At 42.2% G+C, this 24,528-nt stretch overlaps 1 protein-coding gene across 1 annotated transcript in view; it reads left to right on the forward strand.

The window, feature by feature from the left end:
* LOC116463154 (nesprin-1-like) overlaps window positions 1–24,528 on the forward strand; it is a 532,795-nt gene that overhangs the window by 506,109 nt on the left and 2,158 nt on the right. Inside the window, exons 136-145 of the mRNA XM_058434482.1 lie at window positions 76–409; window positions 2,895–2,963; window positions 4,684–4,826; window positions 7,119–7,245; window positions 8,281–8,492; window positions 11,596–11,796; window positions 13,178–13,306; window positions 14,909–15,121; window positions 16,185–16,277; window positions 17,613–17,671. Of these exons, the coding sequence (XP_058290465.1) occupies window positions 76–409; window positions 2,895–2,963; window positions 4,684–4,826; window positions 7,119–7,245; window positions 8,281–8,492; window positions 11,596–11,796; window positions 13,178–13,306; window positions 14,909–15,121; window positions 16,185–16,277; window positions 17,613–17,671 (1,580 nt within the window). The remainder of the gene's footprint in view (window positions 1–75; window positions 410–2,894; window positions 2,964–4,683; window positions 4,827–7,118; window positions 7,246–8,280; window positions 8,493–11,595; window positions 11,797–13,177; window positions 13,307–14,908; window positions 15,122–16,184; window positions 16,278–17,612; window positions 17,672–24,528) is intronic.

Raw genomic sequence — 24,528 nt, forward strand, 5'->3', positions numbered from 1 at the left:
ATGGTAGGCAGGTGGCCCCGATAAAAAGATAGTCTGACCACTACAGTGACGGGGTTGCCTTGACTTCCCTTCTAGCTCCCAGACGATGAGCACGACCTCTCAGACAGGGAGCTGGAGCTGGAAGACTCTGCAGCTCTGTCGGACCTGCACTGGCACGACCGTTCTGCAGACAGCCTGCTTTCTCCACAGCCTTCCTCCAACCCCTCCCTCTCGCTCGCTCAGCCCCTCCGGAGCGAGCGGTCAGGACGAGACACCCCGGCTAGTGTGGACTCCATCCCCCTGGAGTGGGATCACGACTATGACCTCAGTCGGGACCTGGAGTCTGCAGTGTCCAGAGCTCTGCCCTCTGAGGATGAAGAGGGTGAGGATGACAAAGATTTCTACCTCCGGGGAGCTGTTGGCTTATCAGGTAGGAAAGATCCTCTCCAGTGTGCCAGCTTAAAGGAAAGTCAGAGGGAATTAATATTGCCCTGGAAACATGACAGCTATCCAGAATCATTTGCTTCCTTCTCCCATGCGGAGAAATTGTACCTAAGTGAACACTTAGATATGAATGTGATTATAAAATGCAAAATTTGGTGTGGCCATTGATTTATTCCACGTAGATTTGTGGTAGTAGGTGACAAGTGCTTTGCCAGGTCCTAGGAATACACAGTTCCTCTTCTTCTCCCAGAGCTTCCACTCTAGTGTGGGACACAGTGAGAAACCACTGTGTGAAGTGTTTGGGGCTAAGATGGCAGTGTGGTGGCAGGACACACAAGCAGGGGCAACAAAGCTGGAGTCCAGGGAGAGGCTTTGGGAAAGAAACAGTGGAGTAGAGCCCAGAGGGTGAATCGCAGTTGGTCAGGTGGGCTCAGAAGTGCTAGAGGAAGAAAGCAGGGGAAGCCTCCCTGCTTTGTGATTGGCCTGGTGCTTTTGATCATCGACAGTTTGTCTGGAATGACAGGCATGGAATGGACAAAGTGGAGAAGAGCCTGGCTGTGAAGCAGCCTGTTCACCATGGGCAAGAGCTTGGGCTCCTATCCTGAAGGTCGTGGAGCCACAGCAGCATCTGTGGAGGGAGGTGCTGGGATCTTCCCTCCTCAGGGATGTGCAGATTTTCATATTGTATCTTTCTGGATACCACAGGGAGAAGGGCATATTCAGGGGAGAGAGTCCAAATGAAACCTTTTACAACCTCAGACAGAAGTAGGGTGGTGGCCTGAACCAGGGGAAGCAGCATTGGGAATGGAGAGAATGGGAGTGATATGAGAAATCGCACAGAGAAGACTCCTCCAGAACTCTCAGTCCATTGAACTGGGATGGAGGCGATTTTCTGGGCTGGGCATCTTGGTGAAAGATGCAGGTGGTCCTAGGCCCTGAGGACCACAAGAGGGAAGGAGCACTGTGGGTGCAGCTGGGCAAGGGAGGCAAGGCTGTGAAAGCAGGGAGGGGATGAGTTTGCTTGTGTGCATCCTGATCTTGAGATACCTGCAGAATGTCTAAATGCAAATGTCCAGTCGTAGATGCACAGGTGTGAAGTGCAGAAGCCAGAAATGCAGATTGGGTAGTTATTCACATGTAAATGTCAATGGTCCTGGAGTGAACGGAGGAGCTCACACAGGAAGAGTGTGTGAAGGAAAGCAAGAAGGACCACCACCCAAGCCACACATGCAGTGAAGGGATGGACAGAGAAACAGGAACTCTATAAGGAAGGTGAATAAAAATAGAATAAAGAGTTGGAGGCTGATCTGTGGCACTTGGAAATGTATCTCATACATTCTCTCAAAGGACATCTGGGGAATTTCTGTTTGGTTCTGGTGGTTCACATCAGATTCCCAAGGGATGACACTGTTCTAAAAAGAAAATGATTTCTCTCATTTCTATTTTGTCTTTACGGTAAGGCCTATTAGTCAGGCATATGGCATCTGAAGCAGAGCTGTCCAAAACCAGCCACTGGCCAATTGGGACTGTTGAGTTCTGAGATTGGACTGTGCAAATTGAGATGGGTTGTGCGTGGAAAACACGCTTACATGAATTTCAAAGACTTACTACAAAGAAAGAAAATAAAATATTAATAATTATATTGATTACATGTTATAATCCCTATCTAATATAGTGTTAAAATTAATTTTATATGTTTCTTTTTACATTTCCAATGTGGCTATGAAACCTGCAAGATTACATATGTAGTTCACGTAGAAATATATGGGACGGCGCTGCTCTGGAGTCTGACTTTCTGGGCTGAAATCTCAGTTCTGCCATGTACTTTCTGTTTAAACTTGGATAAGGAACCTAATTCCTCTGTGTGTCAGTTTTCTCATCTATAAAATGGGAATAACATTCCCAGGTACCCTATAGGGTTTCTGTGTGGTAAATTTGTGCTCAGACCAGAGCCTGGCTCGTAAAAACACTCTCAGTCACTGTGAGTTCTTTTTTTTTTTTTTGAGATGAAGTCTAGCTCTGTTGCCCAGGCTGGAGTGCAGTGGCACAATCTCGGCTCACTGCAACCTCCGCCTCCCGGATTCAAGCGATCCTCCTGCCTCAGCCTCCCGTGTAGCTGGGATTACAGGCACCTGCCACCACACCTGGCTAATTTTTGTATTTTTAGTAGAGATGGGGTTCCACCACGTTGGCCAGGCTGGTCTCGAATTCCTGACCTCAGGTGATCCATGCGCCTTGGCCTCCAAAGTGCTGGGATTACAGGCATGAGCCACCGCACCCCGCCCACTGTGAATTCTTATGATTAATTTCAGGAAACCTTTGGTGAGCCTGCACGCTCCTCTGTGCACTCAGGAGCTGTGTGTCTAGAATAACTGACTTCCTTTTTTTCCCCTAGGAAAGTTATTTTCCTGCACAAGGGATTCAAGGTTTCCAGAACTTAGCTGTCAACTTAGACTGTGCTTTTTTTGCAGACGTAATGATCCCCGAAAGCCCTGAGGCCTATGTAAAACTCACAGAAAATGCAATCAAAAATACCTCCGGTAGGCACGACAAGCCGGAGCCAGCCTCCCTCCCTCCCCTGTGTAGCAAGCCTCCTCTCTTAGCACATCTGCTGTATCTCTCCCAGCTTTGTGGCTCTAGCATGTTAAGGCACAGCCTTCCTCTCTTACTGCTGTACTAGCAAAAACAGCTGGTTAAATCCACACCAAGAATAAGATTTCACTAATTGAGTGAAACAAAATAACTTCTCAACTTGTTAAATGGTAATTGGTCTCATTAAGTATAGACCTCTCATGCCCATTAACTGCAGAAAATATGAGAAAGAAAACCCAGTCATCAGCCTCTGTGCCCTAGTGTTCTACGTGGTGTGGTAATTTCAGCTTCACTGCACGCAAACCTACCTGTGGCTGGAGAGTCAGGGCGCAGGCTCTGGTCCCAAGTCCACCAGCCTGCATGAGTGACCTTGGGCACATCCACCACTTTATCCTCGTCTCAGGAATCCTGTGTGAGACAAGGGGTGAGATCAGATTTCAGCTCTAAAAAATATATGTAATTTTAATTTCAGAGGTCTTATAAGATAATTTGAAAGGAAAAATGTATTCCACGGTATGTTGAGCCATAGATAAGGACAGAACTATTCCTGAAACAAGAAGAATTAAAGAAAGAAAAATGGAACTAGTTTTGCTTAGTGTTGTATTAGACAAACTGTAGTTCAGGAGTTCAGGATCAGTGATGTGGGATGTAGGGGGGAATAGTTTGAACGCAGTGATATGATATCGAATCATGGAGTTAATAGTTTATGCTTCGGTTTTTGAAGAAAACCAAAAGGACAGAAAGCAAAGTAACATTACTGAGAGGGTGATTCCCAGGGAGAGACCTCTCCTAGGTGTATCTAGAAGACCTTTTTTAGAAACAAATAAATTCATTTAATAAGGCTTACTAATATTTGTTCTGCTTTCACCCCATGCTAGCTTCACTCTGATGATCAAATGTTCCTGTGTAGTTCAAAGGCTTTGATACACACACACACACACACACACACACACACTCTATAATTTTACAAAGAAATGTTACAACTTTCAGAGGAGAATGAGCCACAATTCTAGGCTATGAGTAAGAACCTGCCTGGATGGAAATGTTAAAATTTTAGCTTTCTCCTGGTTTTGTTTTAGATCTTAAATAAAAGCAAGTCGTTGCTAATCTGATATCTCTGTATATATCTATTCTGAGGCACTCTTTTCTTGATTAATGAATTTATGCCTTCAGTAAATGATGCAGCAACCTGAGCCTTCCATGACACTGTCTTCCCCTGAGGTGCACAAAGAAAAATCAGAGGAAGGATCTTCCCCTGCTCACTAAGTGACAGCAGAAAGAACATGAGAAAAAAAACAGCTTTCTCCTTACTGAGATGCAGTAGACACCATTGCAGATTTTTAGAAAGGCCTTCCATACTGACAACATTCAGATGATCAGGGGTTCAGCTGGAAGAGGGTCAGGTGCACGAAGCTGTTCAAAACAGACTGGAGAGCCGTTTTGCGACGTCCAATCTGCTAGGGCTTTCAGTCAAGCACCTTCATTGGTTTGGCCATTTTAATGTCTAACCCACCAGCACGATGGTACTAAATTTGCTTTGTAATTACCCACACCTGCCATTTCTATGCTGCTGTAACTGAAATCATTTCTGAAACTTCTCCTTGAATATCAAGCTTTAAATAAGTCAAATAGTTTGTCTGGTAAAGATTCTTATGGTTGCCACCGCAGGAGACCACAGTGCCCTAGAGTCACAGATCCGACAACTGGGCAAAGCCCTGGATGATAGCCGCTTTCAGATACAGCAAACCGAAAATATCATTCGCAGCAAAACTCCCACGGGGCCGGAGCTAGACACCAGCTACAAAGGCTACGTAAGTATCCTGGCCAGCCTGATTCCAACCTGTACAGAAACCACAGTTCTGTGTCAAAGAACAGTTCGTCTGCAGCATAAGGGCTTTATGTGGTCTCTGAATACCACGCTGCCCTTGAACTCATGAACCTGGATGTGCAAAGCCAAGCCCTGTTATTAAGTTACCATTTGAGTAGAACTTGTCTGTTTTTAGGCCCACAAAACTATTGTAACGACAAACCTGTTCCTTTCCACTGAGCACTTAGGGAGATCCTTTTCATTGAGAGCAACAAAATACTTTGGCTCCCAAAAGTCATTAGGCATTTTTCCAAATTCAACTAATAATTTCTGGACCAAGGTTATCCTTGGAGCAGCAGATTTTAGCTAATAGATTACTAACATGCAGTTTTTTTGTAGTTCTTTTCCTGGGTTCACCAAATGACCTTGGGAATGTTTTTCTCTTCTGTTTTTAGTGTGCTCATTCTGAAGAAAACAGTTCTAACAAGAGGGATTTGGGGAAAAGATAGCAAGGCATTGGATATACTACCAGTTCTATCTATGCGGCTATTGGCTATGTATGATGAAGTCTAGCAGAGGGTTATTTGCCCTACTCAAGTTACTGACCAGTTAATTTTCCCTAGAGAACTACCTGCTTTCCTATGCGTACTTGAGAGAATTTTAAAGCCAGTCTCTTCTCTGCCTCACGTCTTCTTTCACATCCAAAAGACTGGTTAGTACAAGGAAAGAAAAATGAATTTCCCCAAGTCTGGTCACAACTCACACGTTCTACTTTTTGAAATTAGGGAAGAAAACTGTTCTGGCTATATGTGTTGATTTTATTATCCTTACAATTACAGAAGAGCGGTCAATCATGAGTTTGTTTCCTGTTCAGTTTGGCCTATTATACCAACTTCTACTATAGTGAAACCACTTTTTAAAAATACCTGTGATATAGTTTTATGATGATAATCATACTGACATCACTGGGATTACACTTAACCTCAACCAAAAGTAATCAAAGTAACAGTCCTATTGGCATTGTGATTTGTTAAAGGCTTTATGGTAAGCACAGCGGGAGTATCTTGAAATGATTTGTTCTTTTAATCTTTGAATACTGTATGTGATGTTAAAAATGAATTTGGAAGCTTTTCTTTGACTTTAGAATTTAGTCCCTTGATACCTATTAAACATTGCTTACATTTTTTGGTAAAACAGCTGGCTTTAATATTGCTCTATAATTTTAAGTATTTTAATTATTTAATGCAAGAAAGTTCCCATGAGATTTGTGGTAACATTAACGTTCCCACATTTCAATTTAAGAAAGAGAAAGAGGGAGCAACTTGCCAAAAATTATATACTGCATTGCCAGCTGAGGGCTCTGAGTTTTAAATCGCAGATTGGTTTAATCTGTTTTGATCCATGAATCTTAAAGAAACTTCAAGGACTTCTCATGCAAAATCATGTATGCAAAGTATATCTTTAAGGCATTGCTTTTTGTATATGTGAATGTATCACCTGTTTAAAGGCATGTTTTTGAACTTTGCTTATTTAGTTTTTTTTTTTTTTTTTTGAGAGACAGGGTCTCACACTCTGTCACCGAGGCTTGAGTGTGGTGTCATGGTCTTAGCTCACTGCATGCAGCTGAATTCCTGGGCTCAAGCAACCTTCTCACCTTAGCGTCCTGAATAGCTGGGACTGTAGGTGCTCACCACCATGCCTGGCTGATTTTTAAAATATTTTATAGAGACAGGGTCTCGCTATGTTGCCCAGTCTGGTCTCCAACTCCTAGGCTCAACTGATCCTCCCACCTCGGCCCCCAAAGTGCTGGGATTAGAGGCAGGAGCCACCGTGCCCAGCCTGCCTCTGCTTATTTTTTCTTTTTTCTTTTTGAGACTGGGTCTCACTCTGTTGCATAGGCTGGAGTGCAGTAGCGCAATCATGGTTCACTGCAGCCTCGACCCTCCGAGCTCAGGTGATCCACCTCAGCCTCCCAGGTAGCTGAGACTACAGATGCATGCCACCATGCCCAGCTAAATTTTTTGTATGTTTTGTAGAGACAGAGTTTTGCCATGTTCCCCAGGCTGGTCTCAAACTCCTGAGTTCAAACAATCCATCTTCCTCGGCCTCTCAAAGTGCTGGGATCACAGGCCTGAGACACCACACTCGGCCATCTTGGCTTATTTTTAGCAGGGTGGCACAGAGGAGCCAAACACAGACACTTCTCTTGCTGAGAAGCTACAAAGATATTTTCCCCAGAAGCTTTTGCACTCATGAAGATTTGGGTGACAGGGGCCGGCTGTTTATGTCTAAACAGATGAAACTGCTGGGCGAATGCAGTGGCAGTATAGAGTCCGTGAAGAGACTGGAGCACAAACTGAAGGAGGAAGAGGAGAGCCTTCCTGGCTTTGTTAACCTGCATAGTACCGAAACCCAAACGGCTGGTGAGTGCATAGCATCCAGTTCAAGAGTGAATGAAATAGAAGATCCTGAAGCACTTTGTTAACAGTGAAGTTCCCCTTAGGCTGCTTGGCCTTGCTCTACACCATTCTATCCCGAGAATTTCCTTCCAAGTTATAACAGTCTCCTTTGACAGTGAGGGGATGATGCATGCCATCGTGGTAGTGTTTGCCCATGTTTCATTTATTATTATTATTATTTATTTATTTATTTTTTTTTTTTTTTGAGACAGAGTCTTGCTCTGTCACCCAGGCTGGAGTGCAGTAGCGCGATCTCGGCTCACTGCAAGCTCCGCCTCCCGGGTTCACGCCATTCTCCTGCCTCAGCCTCTCCGAGTAGCTGGGACTACAGGCGCCCGCCACCACGCCCGGCTAATTTTTTGTATTTTTAGTAGAGACGGGGTTTCACTGTGGTCTCGATCTCCTGACCTCGTGATCCGCCCGCCTCGGCCTCCCAAAGTGCTGGGATTACAAGCGTGAGCCACCGCGCCCGGCCTATTATTATTATTTTTAATATTGAGATGAAGTCTCGCTGTGTTGCCCAGGCTAGACTCCAACTCCTGGGCTCAAGTAATCCTCCCGCCTCCCCTCAAGTAGCTGGGATTACAGGCGCGCACTACCACCCCAGCCCTCATGTTCCAATTATTGTAATGCACTGTTTCTCACATATCTAATCAGGCATTTTCTGTGTGTGTGCTCAAAGCCCTATTGTAGACAGGATCCAAGAACTGAACGATAGTTCGTGCTCATGACTGCTTATTACTTCGTAAAGCTCTTTACAGTGTTAACGCCCATGTAACTAACTTTTTTGCTTCATTATTATTAGAAATACAAACAGAAAAAACACAGCCATTGTACCTGTGTAACTGTTATTTCCAGTTGACAACAACAAAAATGCCCAGTGGAATTACTTTTCTTTCTGTTGCTATTTAAAGTTAGCTGCCAATCTATGTTTAAAGCATTTCATAAACATCACACGTAGAGGAAAATAACCTCACTGTTGTATGCATGTCTTGCCAGGTGTGATTGACCGATGGGAGCTTCTCCAGGCCCAGGCATTGAGCAAGGAGTTGAGGATGAAGCAGAACCTCCAGAAATGGCAGCAGTTTAACTCAGACTTGAACAGCATCTGGGCCTGGCTGGGGGACACGGAGGAGGAGTTGGAACAGCTCCAGCATCTGGAACTCAGCACTGACATCCAGACCATCGAGCTCCAGATCAAAAAGCTCAAGGTAGCTGCCCCTTGCCTTTCCCACGGCGGACAAACAGAGAGCCACCGCGTGAACGACTGTGCAGATGGCACCTTTAGTTCGAGCTGCTCTTACACAGCAGCAGAAAAGGGATCTAACAAAAATGAGTGAGAAACCTCCAGCCATCCCAAATTCCTGTATTCCACAAAGATGGTTTTCTCTTCTTTCTTTTTCTTTCTTTCTTCCTTTCTTCCTTTCTTTCTTTCTTCTTTTTTCTTTCTTTCTCTCTCTCTTTCTCCTTCCTTCCTTCCTTCTTTATTTCTCATTCTTTCTTCTTCCTTCCTTCCTTCCTCCCTCCCTCCCTCCCTTCCTTCCTTTTTTTTTTTTTTTTTTTTGACAGAGTCTCACTCTGTTGCCCAGGCTGGAGTGCAGTGGCCTGATCTCGGCTCAGTGCAACCTCTGCCTCCCAGTTTCAAGCAATCCTCCTGCCTCAGCCCCACTAGTAGCTGGTATTACAGGCACGTGCCACCATGCCTGGCTAATTTTTGTATTTTTAGTAGAGATGGGGTTTTGCCATGTTGGCCAGGCTGGTCTGGAACTCCTAACCCCAGGTGATCCACCCACCTCAGCCTCCCAAAGTGTTGGGATTACAGGCGTGAGCCACCATGCCCGGCTACAAAGATGGTTTTCGCGGGCAGAAAAGGGGACCATGTTGTAGAACTATCCACCATGAAAATAATCACACACAATTTAGTGAATTGATATTTTAAGAAATGTCCAATTAAAATTTCATGAAGCATCCAGGCACTTCTGGGACCTACGAGAACTCTTTGTAAGGGAGATGCAGAATGACCAGGGTCCTACAGGTCTATATCTAGAGCTAGAGAGAAATCCTCTCCAAAATTGTATCTGCATGAATTTGTGGGGGACGTAATGAAATTATTTGACCTCAAGTAAGTGAAACTTCTGAAATTGATTACAGTAGTGGTAGAAGCAATTTTTGCGGTAATAAATAAAACTATAGAGTAATTGTGGTGAAACACCTGGCATTTGCGTTCGATTTTGGCTTGGCCCGGATGGATATCATGCACAAGATAACTTCCCTTACTTAACTCCAGCTCTAGATCTTAAAATCCTCCTTAACCCAGATACTAAAATGCTTTATTCTATGGAGACTGTTGTGAGCATCTCATGGACTGGGAGCTCAGTTTCTTTTTAAAACCCATCAGTGCTTGTTTTTTCCTGTTTGGACAGTATTAACATGGGCTCCTCCTCAAAATGTGGCTACCCAGGCTCTCCGGGGTCAGGATAAGGAATGAAGTGTGTGCTGCTTTTGTGTTTCTGTGGTTTTAGTATATGCTTTTTATTTGGGGTTGATTTTTTTTTGGCTTGCTTTTAGTGATTGTGTGATTTTGTTTTATTTTATTTATTTATTTATTTATTTTTGAGACAGAGTCTCACTCTGTCACCCAGGCTAGAGTGCAGTGGTGCGATCTTGGCTCACTGTAACCTCCGTCTCCTGGGTTCAAGCGATTCTCCTGCCTCAGCCTCCTGAGTAGCTGGGACTACAGGCATGCATCACCATCCCCGGCTATTTATTGTATTTTTAGTAGAGACAGGGTTTCGCCATGTTGGCCAGGCTGGTCTCGAATTCCTGACCTCAAGTGATCCGCCCACCTCAGCCTCCCAAATTGCTGGGATTACAAGCGTGAGCCACTGCGCCTGGCCTGTTTTAAATTTTCAAACATAGAAAACTTCAAACAAGAGAAATGAATCTCCCCTCCAGGTGATCCAAAAGCTGCATCCTTATAGAAAGGCCTCTACACTACCCCATGAATTTGAGGACAAAGTACCACGTGAGAGAGATTTACAATGACTGCATTACGAAATGCATTTTTATCTAGAGTCCCTAAATTACTCTAGTAAGGCCATGTTGCATTATAACCAGATTCCTTAAGAAGTTGATGAAGCAAATGCTAGCCAAGGTCTGAGACCTCACAGAAATTAGGGTAGGGAAATAAGACCTTGAAAGTCATCCTGCATGACAAGAAAAAAGACACCCTCCTTTGTACTTTCTCCTGATCCTTCCTGTCTGTGTTTTCTCTGAATAAATCTATGGAATAATCAAGTACTTTCCACAGTGTCTCTTAAACCCATGTTGTCTGTGTGGTTGAATCTATTCTACAGTATGTTAAGAACCTATTGAAAAGTGAAAAATGAAGACAGATTGGAAACATAGCAGGACTAGTGAGAAATGATTTCAAAATGCAGCCTAGGTCAATGTGACTTCCAGGATCTCTCACCCTAACTGGATTGGGGGATTTGAAACAGTACCCAGATACTCAATTACTAATACAGACTCCTGTGCTCAAGCTCTTGGAATTGAGCACTGGGTGTTTTGGAAATGCACAAAGCCAAAAATCAGTCGCCTGGTTTTTGTGAAATCAAACCTAACTGGTTAGCTCATGAAATATCCAATTCATTCTCTCTACCTTCACATCAGTGTGGTACAGGCACTATTCTCAGCCTGTGGGCCACTGAGCCTACAGATTCAGTACATTTGGAGCCCAGGGCCCTGGCATCTGTTTTCTTTGCTTCATTCTTGGGCCCACAAATTTGAATTTTGTTGTGGTTGAACCTCTGTACAGAGTGTGGACTTAATCATACTCCTTAATGAGGTCATTGCCTAGCGTTATTGTTGCTTCCTACAAGACTCTTCTTCTCTTTATTCCTCCCCCCTGCACCGCCTACCCTGGCTGAACTCTAAGTTGCCATTTGATTTTCAAAATGGTAGCTATTCTGAAATATTTAGCAGACCTTCTTTGTTCAGATATATTCTTTAAAAACGTGGATTTGTGTGTGTGAATGTATTGAGGCTGTTGTGTTCCACGTAACATTCTGTTTCTGACTTTTTCACTCTGCACCCTGTTTTCTTAAGATTCATCCATGTTGTTAAGTACTCATCTAATTCATTTCTTCCAACTGCCATACAGTTCTCAGTGGTGTGCACCCTCTGTCTTTTACCTAGCCATCCTGTTAAGGCCAGTTTAAATTACTGGATCTTTTCATTCATGTGAAACATTTTCAAGGGAAGATATCTTTGTCATTATTGTCCTTATTTGGTTGTCTTTTGTGTTCTTTTCAGGAGCTCCAGAAAGCCGTGGACCACCGCAAAGCCATCATCCTCTCCATCAATCTCTGCAGCCCCGAGTTCACCCAGGCTGACAGCAAGGAGAGCCGGGACCTGCAGGATCGCTTGTCACAGATGAATGGGCGCTGGGACCGAGTGTGCTCCCTGCTGGAGGAGTGGCGGGGCCTGCTGCAGGATGCCCTGATGCAGTGCCAGGTCTGTAGAGCTTTGGGCAGGAGGTGACTCAGAGCGAGACATTAGCAATTTAGCTGAGTGTGTGACTTGATGTATCATGGTTTCTAGAGGGATGCAATTGTTCCCCAAAGTCAGTATTTCAGTGAGATAACCTTGTGCCCAAACTTTTCATTTTACTGGAGCATTTCTACATGTTCATGACCATGTTCAAAATCTCTAGATCCTATCTTCTGTCCAGATAAGAAGAGACTATTCCTCATGTTTATCTCAGTCCCAATGCTCCTTCTATGACTCATTCATTTATTTCCTTTATTTATTCAACAGATATTTACTGGGCAAGTAGGCAGATCTGTCTTGAACATCAAAGTGAGCATTACAAATATTTATTTATCCATTCATACTGTAATTATTTGCTGGGCATCCACTGTATGGCAGATGTGGTGCTAAAACATTGAATACAGCATGGCCTCTGCTTTTGTTGGGGAAGACAAGATCAACAAAATGCAAGTAAATAGTTAAAGCAGATACTTATAGACGTGGATGATAAAAGTAACTGAGAAAAGCCACTTTGAGAGGGTAGTCGGGGAATTTATTTGGCTCTTTGAGCTAACATTGGAAGGATGTTGCTATGAAGGTGATATAATAAATGGAAAGTGCCAGAAGCAGGAAAGGACTTAGTGTCTTTAGGAACAGAAAAGAGGCCATTGTGACCAAGGTGTAGTCGGTGAGCCGAGCCAGGGAGTGATAAGAAAGACTGAGGAGGTAGTCAGGAACCAGATGGCTTTGTAGGTCCAGGCCAGGAGATTGGATCATATTCTGAGCACAGTGGAAAGCCCTGGAAGGATTTGAAGCCTGCCCTCCAGGTTTGTATGTGCCCCAAGAGTAATAGTTCCTTCAAAGCGGGTACCTAAACTGCTGTTTCACCTCTGCACCCACTCCTAGTACAGTGCCTTATCTGTAGGAGATCTTTAGTAACCGTATGTTGAATAAATAAATGGATGAATGAATGAGTGAATAAATGAATGAATGAGGGGGATATGAGATTCAGCCCAGGTAGGCCTTAAAAGATGGAAAGATTTGAGTACACAGAGAAGAGAGGGCAGCAGAGTTGCTTCCTTCTAAACTGTATAATAGCACTACCCTTTTTTCAGAAATAACGTATTTTGATGCCAATTTTCCTTTCGTCTAAATTTTCCTCCAAGTAATAAATTAGATGCTTTTGGTGAGAACGCGAATTCACGATCAGGTCATTACAACAGCACCAGTGCCTTTCTCAGAAAGGAGTTGCATGTACGTTCTTAAAACCAACGTATGTTTGCAAATGGTGGCAGTTGAAAGACATTTAAGTTGTGAGAGAAATAAAAATATTTTATCTACAGTTACTTTAAACTGTTTTCTGTAGGGTTTCCATGAAATGAGCCATGGTTTGCTTCTTATGCTGGAGAACATTGACAGAAGGAAAAATGAAATTGTCCCTATTGATTCTAACCTTGATGCAGAGATACTTCAGGACCATCACAAACAGCTTATGGTAAGATGTGTGAACTCTGGCAGCCTCCAGTTAGTTTTAGCGGGTTGCATTTCATTTACAGAAAATGAATATAAGTGGTAAGTGTTGGTTTTTTTTTTTAACTTTTTGCGTTATAGTCTCTATTTTACACGTTTTTAACTCCCTGTGGTTTCCAATCTTTGTAAAGCAAACGTGCATATAAGATGTCTGCTAGCTTTAGAATCTGATTCTAAAGTCGTTGCTCAATTGTAAAAATCTTAGTGTTCTCAATCAATCTTAATTAGCTTGTGTTGTTTATTAAGGCAGCTTAATTTAAACTTTATGTTACATCTATGGCCCAAAAGTATACTTGGTGGCTTGTAATAAAAGGTCATTAAAATATTAGAATAGAATGAGACAATTAAGTCTTTTGTTTGTTTGTTTTTGTTGTCATTGTTTTTTGAGACAGAGTCTTGCTCTGTTGCCCAGGGTGGAGTGCAGTGGTGCTATCTCGGCTCACTGCAAGCTCCGCCTCCGAGACTGGAGCAACTCTCCTGCTGATTCTCCTGCCTCACCCTCCTGAGTAGGTGGGACTACAGGTGTGTAGTATTGCTAATGTTTGTATTTTTAGTAGAGACAGGGTTTCACCATGTTGGCCAGGCTGGTCTCGAACTCCTGGCCACAGGTGATCCACCTGCCTCAGCCTCCCAAAGTGCTGGGATTACAGGCATGAGCCACCACACCCAGCCAAGTCTTTTAAAGAGGAATTAAATACATCAGATTAAACCTGAACTTTAGCATCAAGTTTTCTGAAAGCCAAGACAAAATGGGAAACAAGCAGTAAACTTACTTTCATTATCTGGCAAAAACAAAACATACCACTTCTCAAGGAAGGAGAAACTTTTTCTAGCACTAAATTCAAGAGGAAATTAACTGGTAGACTCTTATACAAGGATCTTTGGACAATATAATGTACAGTGTATTTAAGTGACTTTATAGAAGATAAGGAAGCATATTTGAATTCCATTAGAAGAAAATATCATGCACTTTGTAGCTCTCTGTATTTTTAAAATGTTATGTCTTAACATTTAACACTCACCTAAACTACAGAATTGGTACCTTTTAATTCAGTACCATAATAGTCTTAGAAACCTAGAGGAAATAGCTGTGGAACTGCATTTTTACTTCACTTTGACCTCTGGCATCAAGCTGTGAATGACGAATCACCCCTTTTTTTTAAATCTTGACTAGGTATCAGAGGATACCTAGACATACTTCTGCTTTGCTATGTTTAATGTTGTGCTTTTCTGTCTAAAAGAGTATCTTACATCTCACTTGCATACCAGTCTATATTTTAAGTACTGTCATATATACATTAACTAATTTGAACCTTCCAATAATACTGTGGACCAGGCATCAAATCAAACTGAGATGAGAGAGGGTCAGGGGTCTTATAGAATATTTTTGGCAGAGGCAGGATTAGAACTCAGGCCGTGAGCTGCTGCATCCTTTAGTGTGTGAGCTCCACGTTTGATGCTCAGGTATAATTTCCCACCAAGTTAAGTTGATTTCATTCTGCACTTTTGGAGCTTTTGCTAATTATCAAAAATGCTTAGAAAAATTAATTTATTTTTGTATGCATAGCAAATAAGGCATGAGCTGTTGGAATCCCAACTCAGAGTAGCCTCTTTGCAAGACATGTCTTGCCAACTACTGGTGAATGCTGAAGGAACAGACTGTTTAGAAGCCAAAGAAAAAGTCCATGTTATTGGAAATCGGCTCAAACTTCTCTTGAAGGAGGTCAGTCGTCATATCAAGGAACTGGAGAAGTTATTAGATGTGTCAAGTAGTCAGCAGGTAAGCTCTAAACAGACATCATCGTGTAGCATTTCTTACTGGAGACCAAAGAAGCATCATCTTCATGCATTTTAGAAAGACTTTAAATATAGTACTCGTCAGAATGGAGTGTCTCCTTTCAGCCACTGCTCTTACAAGTCCTATCTCAAAATAAAAAAGCAGCCACATAAACTTTTACAACAGGACACTGCTTTTGATTCTGTTAAATCCAAAAGTTCTCTTGTCGTTGTTACTAATGCTATTACCACAACTGCTGTGGCATTTTGTTTCACCCTGTTTAAGAATTTACACACTTTAATTACACAGCCAAGGTAGAGCAAACCAATTGTTGTATCTAAGTTTTGTATTTAACCACTCTCAGGCATGAATTCTCCATTATGTATACAGTAAAAAAAAAAAAAAAATTAAAAAACAGTCCTCTGCTCATTTAATTTTTTATATATTTTTTTCTACAATCGACTTCATTGTGGTATTATTGGTTTTGAGAAATGCATTTGCAGGTGAGGTGTGGTGATGCCTGGTAAGATTTCAACCATTCTGCTGTGAAATCCTGCCATGAACACACGCTTTGCCCTGCTGTAAGCATGCAAAACAACAGTCTACTCTGAATAGCAGCAGTGTCCAAAATAATGAAGTCTCTCTAATGCGAAAAGGCAGACTTCTGGATGACTGTCTTTTGTTTCCAACTGGAATGTATTGATTTCTGTTCAGCCTGAGTGACCAGCAGGCTCTACGGCAGGTTTCTTCCCCTCCCAAGCCAGTATCAATTCATTCACATCCATGTCTCCGAGAAATAATAAAGCTATAAGTGAAGCATAGCAATAACAAAATCATAGCTCTATTTTCCAGAACGGCCAAACAGACAACTAGGAAATCCCAACACACTAGAAGAATTTGGCCCTATTCTTCTTGTACCTGTTTCCATTTTTCCCACGGAATGGTTTGATTTTTACGGTGGAGACATGGGGGTGGATGGAGATGGAGTGGGAGATAACATGGTGCAACAGAGGGCCCCCGTGGGTCTGGTACGTGGAATTGTTAAAAGAATCTTTCTCCCACATAGGATTTGTCTTCCTGGTCTTCTGCTGATGAACTGGACACCTCAGGGTCTGTGAGTCCCACATCAGGAACAAGCACCCCAAACAGACAGAAAACGGTAACTTTCCACTGGTTGTTTTCAGTTGGCTCATGGGAGGGAACACTGGGAAGTGACGGTATTTGCACCCACCACAGGGTTCACAGGCAGGCGTCCCCTCCAGAGGAGGGCTGTCACACAGGGTAGCGCGCTTCCTCAGCCTTGCCACGTCCCCTCCCAGCATGCGCTCAGGAACGGAAAAGAGCGATTCTGGTTTTCAAAAGAATCAGGACTCAACGTGTGGCTGGTATGCAGGGAGAACATTTATTTTTCTTGTTCAAATAAGAAAATTTCTGGAATGGTGCCCATTTGTCCCTTTGGTGGCTCCTTTCTTCAAGCCACGGCTGCCACGACTCTCTTAAAAGGTAGGCCGCCACTTGCGGGGCGCCTCGGCTGGAGGTGCACAGAACCGTGAACGCCTGTGAGCCATTGACTCGTTAAGGCAAGTGGAGGTTCTGTTGACTCTCAAGCTAAGCCGCTTCTGGGTGGTGGTCCTGAAGGTTTGCGGCAATTGTGCCGCCCCTGAAATGGCAACAACTCACCCACAGGCCTTGGCGGGGGCTGCCTCACTGAACACAAAGAGGATGAAAGGACAAATTCGGCCCCTGCTACCCTCTATGCCTTGATTTCTCTGTGTAATTAGAAGCTTGTTTTTTGTTTTGTTATATATTTTTTGTCCAGCTTTATGATTATATTCATTCCATTTTTCCTTAGTTTTTAGAAGTTTTGATTTCATTTGACTTTTTTGTTATAAACATTTATGTTCTATGCTGATAAATGTATTATCTTTTTTAGGATTTTTTTTTTTTTTACTACATTCACTAGTTTCCTATAGATCCTAGTTTAAGAATGTGAAGGAATACTGGCTTTTCAAGTCAAATTTTAACCTTTAAGTTGAATATTTAAGTTGGGCTTCATCACTACAAAGACCAATCTCATATTGCCATTGTTATTTCTTATGGGCCAAGAATTTTAACACTGTTTTAGTATTCTAAAAGACGAAAAAAAATGTTCAATGTCTTTGAAATACATGATATGGCATAGTGCATTTTACATTTATTGTATGTAAATATACACATGTGTTTCTACCATGAAAAGTCATGAGAACTATGCCCACCATAGTATGCACTCCAGAATCCCAACTTATGTTTTATCAGTGGCCAATCACATAGATATAAATTTATTTTACTTCCTCAACAAAAGAAAAGCCAGTTTCCTTAATTCATGGGTACTGATCATTTCATTTGATTTATTTTTTCCTTTGCTGCACTTTTAGTTTAATTTTCATTAGTAGCTTGTCTTTATTTGCCTGGACTGAACATTCTTCTTTCTTTACCCCCTGTTCATTGCAAACAGCCACGAGGCAAGTGTAGTCTCTCACAGCCTGGACCCTCTGTCAGCAGTCCACATAGCAGGTACCTCCTTCTCCTGGTTTCCACACTGTTCTAGAACCCCAAGAGGATGATGAAAATTGTCCATGACTTAGGTTGGCCTGTCTCTGGTCTGCCTCAGGGTAGTTGGGAAATTACTCACTTCAGTCCACACCCTTTCCTCATAAATTGGAAGAGATGTTTCTAAATGAAATGTTCAAGTAAATTTCAGAGCGTAAAATATTTGGACTCCGTGAAAATTCTGTTTGTCTCGACATAGCCCATCTGGTACTTTTCATCAAATTGTCAATAAGGATTTGATTACAACTGGTGGCACCACTGCCATTTGATTCATGGCAGACTTTTATCATCCTCTTTATTTCTAGAGTTTACAATAAGGCAGGTAATCGATCAGTGAATTCTTTTACCATTCACAAAACCCGCATATCTGAATAAAATATACTAACATCCCCAACTTTTTATTTTATTTTCATGTTTTATCCAGATTGTGGGTTTTGGAGTCTCAAAATGGCAAGTCCTAATTTGGTGTTCATTGAAAATTTTATAAGTACCTTCTCTCTTCTGCTTATCCTAAAACTTCCCTTCATCCAGCACACCCAGCCACTCACTTTCCGGGCACTTGGCAAGCTCACTCTGGAACCCGCAGCAGCCAGTGCCCCTGCCCAGTCACCTCCCGAGAGCCGACTCACAGCTGCCACTCCACGCTTCCCGCCTGGCCTCCAGCAGCCCCTCACTCCTGCAGTTAGCAGTGCTTTGCCTTCTTTGTTGTCGGTGTGGTGTCTGTGCTCCTCTGCTCCTCCACTGATCAGTTCAAGTTTCCCCAGACAGCTTTCTAAAAAATGAAAACACTGTCCTCGGAGCCTGTTTTCATTCCAGTCCCTAGCAATTCACTGTTAAAGTAGCTTGTCCCGCTGGAAACTTATCACCACTGAGCAGGAATCTGAATTCCTGGAAGGAGGGTGGGGATGAGGAAATGTAGAACTGTAAACAACCCTTGAGTAATAATTTTAGTTTTCCAGCTGTGCATAAGGGACTGGCTATTTCATTTGGTCCTTCCCACGCGGCTGAAGTCAGGCAGAACGTATTTTCATATGTTCTCTGGTTTTAGACCTCCCTTTACTGTTGTTTTGTTTTTTTTTCTTTTCATTTCCTTTGGTTTGAAGACAATTTTATGAGTTTTTTTTTTTTTCTAGCCTAAACTAAATAGCAATAATAAAATATGGAGAAAAACTCTTGGGGACTTTTGAAGATAATGATGAGCATCCGCAGATGCTCTAAGGTTTGCTCAGCCCCCAATAGGTAGAGACTTTCTTTTAGGCAGATCGTTGTGTTATATAGTCCATCTTTTCCCCACAAATTGCTGATGTGCCATGAACAGAGATGAAGAATATCCCCATAGTATTCATTTGAGAATACCAGAGATCAGTTCTTTGGTTGATACAAATGATAGTGATGAGAAGGCGGAAAGCGCTTATGTTATGATGCAACGCCAATAGCAGTCACTCTTTGGTTCCCAAATATTGCGTCTATCTCCTCTCCCCATTGTTTCAGACAGCCACGTACATCTTTTGAAAATGTCAAAGGCATCGTTTCTTAGGGCAGCAAGTGCTTCCTCATGCCTCTTAACAGGGCTTTGCAGCTGGGACAGCCACATTCTCACTACGACATTCTCAAGGCGCCTTTCAGCTCTGCTCTGTCCAGCACGGTTGATTAACATCTTTCTGAGCATTCAGCACAGTGTTCACTTTGCTACTCAGGTGGGACTGGAACATAAATAATCTTCACCTGAATGGCAAATGTCATCCAACACCTTCAAGACAGGTTGTGGCTGAACATTCTTGGGCTTCGTTACCGTCTGCACCTCTGTTTGGGGCACACCCAACCCCGAGAATGAAAGGCAGAGTCTGCTGGGGAAGAATGAACTTCACCCACAGTCCAGGCTGTCTTGATGTTCCTTTACATTGAGACTTGAGATATCTTGTGTTTAATCTTGCACTGGTCCAGCAAATTGGAAAGGTTATTGCAGAAGCATAAACAGTTTAGAATGTTGTTTCCAGCGCTCTGCAATGGGAAACTTTTAGATATGCATTCTTCCTGAGAGGAGAAGAGATTGAGTTGGAAAAAACTGACTATTAGTTTGAAGGGAGGAGTTACTCATTTGGTTTCTTTGCAGTTGTTTAAAGTCAGATGTTAATATTATACTAGCCTGTTACATATTTCAATTTGATTTGATGGTGGTGATTCTATGTCTTCATACAGTATTTTAAACCTACATATGAATTGATGTCAATAGATACTGAACACCTACTAAATTTAAGCCCTGGGCCTACAAAATAAATTCAATGTGATTCCTACCATTAAAAGACTTGCAGTATATCACAATCTAGAGATTCCCTAAATCATTACAGGGAGCTCCCTAGAACTTCTTAAAATTAGAAACATAAAAATCTGTGCATACATTCATAATAATCGTATTTGTGATTGTTATTTGAGGTTAAACACACTTTAGAAGCATGCTTTCAAAGCAAATGCTTACGATGGTCTAGCTGGTACTTTTTCCCTACATTTGACTTAAAATTTTCTAAGCTTATCGCCATTAATTCTTCAAAACACTACTGCGACTGAGTTGAAATTGACAACTAGAAAGATTTCACTCCAATTTCCAGCAAGGCAAAGAAATAATTGCACTGTAGTCTGGATGTAGCAAATTGATGACTTCATTCTAAAGCTTAGAACTATAAAATGCACAATTGCCTTGGGCACCTTAGGTCTCTGGCACCTTCTTTACAGAGAACTAAGATGGAATGAGAAGTGGCAAATGACTGGCCGAAACACTGAAAGAGGGAAAAAAGGCCTCATTTAAAAAAGTATTCAAGTTAATCAGATACCTTTAAGCAAGGGCAATGGGGGTTTTTTTGCATGCACACTAGGGCCTCACTATAAACACTACTCAGTTTCTTGTAGAATTTGTTTTCAAGTCTTTTCATTATCTGGGGATCTGTTTATTCAAAGCATTCAAAGAGCCTCAGCACAGAGCCTCTCCCCTCTAAGGCAGGTTGCTCACCCCTGCCCCAAGGACAGCTATAGGGTAAAGCTCCAATAGGTTTCTCTGTTGCTATTTGAGGAAGGCCTTCCTGGTGTTTCTAGGGAACAAGACAGGCAGTTTGAGAAATTTATCACATCCTTGAAAGCACTATTAATAAATCAGGTATGTTTTCCTGAGAGAAAAGGCCAAATCCAGCCAACCCCTAAGGGTATGAGTCAGCACACCCTTGGTATCATTATACAGATAATAGTGATAAGTTGCTGACATTTATTTAGTACTTAATGTGTTTCAATTATTTAGTGCTTAATTGTATACATGCTAAGCATTGTATGTATTTTACCTCATTTAACCCTCACAAGAATCCCATGACATGGCTATATTTCCAATTTATAGACAAGGACACTGGGGATGAGAGGTGTAAAGATGTAGGATTTGAACCCAGGTCTCCCCTGACTCCAGACCCTACCCTGTTAACCATACCACTCTGCTGAAGGGCCGTTGATGGGTAGAAGCCTTTAAACAATGGTTTTAGAGCTGAGGCCACCACAGGCTGCCTCAGGTAGTTTAGGATTAGCGAGAATGTTTGGTTTGGAAAAAAAGAAGACCTGGGTCCTAACTTGATTCTGGAAACTTGTCTCCTGAACCATATATCCAGGAAACACTGGGTTTCAAAGACAAGACACATAAGGGCAGGATCAAGATCACGGACAGTCTAGATATTTCTGCACAATAAATTCCTGTTACATACTGCCAGTGTCAGCCGAAAAGTAACAAAATAAATTAGAAGTTTCTTCTCATTTGGCTTTAAATGATGTATACACAAAATTAACTCATTTTCATTTCCTTGATTATGTACAATTTTCAAAGTGAGTCATACCCTATGTGCATGGCATTCAGACTTCTCACAATTGTGTGTCCTATACACTTTCTTTTGAAGGGTGTGATTTTAGTCACTACTCCCTCCCTGCCATTCTCCTTATCCCGCAATTGTCTAGGTATTTTGGGACAGAGATGAAACAACTCCCGGGCAACTATTTACCTGGAAATTTGAAGGAGTGAGGGAAGTGAGAAAAATAAATAAAAATTTACTTGTAGCAAATAAGCACATTTTTTTCTGGACAGAACTATCTGATATATCTGTATTGATGATGTTCCTTAAGGAGGCTCACACATTTAATTTTTCCTATATAAACACAATCTAAACTGGCATCCATGTATGTAATAAGACCAGAGGAGAATGACCAGTGAGTAGTCAACAAGTTGCCTTTGTTCTTTCCCTTATCAAATTTCCCAAGACTCTAGAAACAGGTGATTTTTAGCACGGTAGATAAATATCAAAAATAACCCTTTCCCTGGGACCATTAGCTTCTTGATACTAAAATCGCTAGAACATGTTCCCCCTGAAGATGAGGCAGCTTTGGGCGTGTTGAAACTCTGGTAATTACCCCAAGGGGACAGGCATTTTCCCAGTGGATAGGTGGGATATTTTCAAGGGCAGCCAGCTGCGTGAACAGTCACTGAATATTGTGCGTTCTCTCTGTCCCCATCTCAGCCCATGACTTCTTCCTAGCTTGGCATTCTTCAACATTAGAAGTCATGCACAAGTTAAATTTTAATAAAAAATGCTCTGATGCTGTTAAATGTGCCATGTCCTGCAACAGACTCTGACATAGGAGCCCATATTCTGTAAATGGTGACATTTTTATCAAAAATGGGCAAGTAAATTAGTCTCTCTGGCCTTCAGTTTTCTCATTTGCAACGATGAGGGGTGCATTAATATCCTAAAATTGTTTTGGCTGTCATGATTTATGATTCAGTGGTTTGCCATTTTTCTCAGGAGTGAACTGGTCAATGGGCAGCCCTTGTTTTGATCTTGATCTTTGACCTAATTGCACAAAGAATTTAACAGTTGACAAAGAGGAGCTATTCAGCTCTGTCAGATTGTATTATCAATTATATATGTAAATCTTCCCATCACTAAAGTTCTTAAATGTCTCCTAATGAAAATTAGTCAGGTATTTAATAACCAGGAATTGTGGGAGCTCTCTTCAGTCACTCTGTTGTAACTCATCTAGCTACCGGTGTTGAGTGTTGGTTGCCAGGGCATATTTTAAAGTCAAGGGAAGAATATTTTGAAGAAAATTTGATCCAAAGTTTGTGGGTAGCTATCCTATCCTTCTTAAGATGCTTTAAGGCAAACCATTGAATCACTGCAAATGAGAAAACTGAAGGCCAGAGAGACTAATTTACTTGCCCATGGTTATATAACTGCCTCAAAACAAAATGTCACACATGGATTTGATGATCTGCGGGATATTGTGAGGCCTTACGACCAGAGGCATTTATTTTAGACACGAGGAAACCACTTGTTTCCAAATATTTTAGGACGCAAGTTCAGGATTCTCTTCTTTGCTTCTACATGTGAGATACCTGTGGCATGAATATGACCTGAATTACCATTATTCATATCACCAACCAGCAAAACATTTCACAGCAGAGAGTGCGGTGGGCAGGGATTTTGGAACCCTGAGTTCCTGCTAGGCCTCTTCCTTTAGTTGTAGAATCTGAAGCAAGTCATTCACCCTGTCTAGAGCCTCCAGGTTCTGGTAGTTAAAATGACAGGGTTGAAATCTTCTGCCACTGGCTGTGTGAGCTTGAGCCAGTTATTTCACTTCCCTGAGCTTTCTTTCACATCATCTATAAAATGAAGTTAATAAGTACACACCGCAGAGGACTGCTGTGGGGATTAAATGACAGAACCCAACATAAATGCTTAGAGTGCTGCCTAGCAATTAGAAGAGTAAATATGCACTGTCCTTAGCTACTCCCTTACAAAACTAGGAGATGAATTGGATGCTCTCTAAGGCCCTGTCTCAACATGAATATTTTATGCTCAGGTAACTCAAGAAGTTTCTATTTTCCTTTTCCATTAATAAGGTATATGACATACTTCTTTTATGTTCTACTATATTTTCACAAAATATACTTTTTTTCTCAGCTTATTGGGAATAACTCATTGGTCTTAGCACAAGGGCAGTTAATCAGTTTGACCACTAGATGGTGATTGAGCTCTTGTGGCTTCTTGGGAGATTATTTATACTGACAAATCAGTAGAAGACAAAACATCGAACAGGGAACTTAAAAGTTAGAAGACCATCTATGCTAATCTGAAGAGGTTAGTGAAGAGGTTGACACCTAGAGATGAAGTGAGTTGTTTGAGGTTACATTACACTGCCATTAGTTGTGTGGACTTCAGAAAAGAACATGCTTCCAATTTAAGCCAGTGATTTGATTTTTCCTTACACCACAAGAAGTGTACTAGAAACACTGTGTGCTGCCTGCTTCTTGGGGTTTCTGCAGAACCAATCTGTTTTTGAGATAGAGTCTCGCTCTGTTGCCTAGGGTGGAGTGCAGTGGTGTTCCGATCATGGCTCACTGCAGCCTCCGCCTCCCGGGTTCAAGCGATTCTCCTGCCTCAGCCTCCCAAGTAACTGGGGCTACAGGCACACGCCACCACGCCTGACTAATTTTTGTATTTTTACCATGTTGGCCTGGCTGGCTTGAACTCCTGGCCTCAAGTGATCCGCCAACCTTAGCCTCCCAAAGTGCTGGGATTACAGGCAGGAGCCACTGTGCCCAGCCTTCTCCCATTTTTCTTTGATGGTTTAATAAAAGAGTTTTGAATGCTCCCTCTGTTCCCTTCTAAGGGGATTCTATCTGTTTTTATTTTAACATTTACTTTCTCAGGTGGCACTCTGCATCCCCCACTGATATTAGGGTAATCTGTCTTCAGAAATTAATAGCTAATAGGTGAGCTACAAGCATAGTGCTTTCT

Source organism: Hylobates moloch, unplaced genomic scaffold, assembly GCF_009828535.3.
Source record: "Hylobates moloch isolate HMO894 unplaced genomic scaffold, HMol_V3 SCAFFOLD_28, whole genome shotgun sequence".
Lineage (NCBI taxonomy): Eukaryota > Metazoa > Chordata > Mammalia > Primates > Hylobatidae > Hylobates > Hylobates moloch.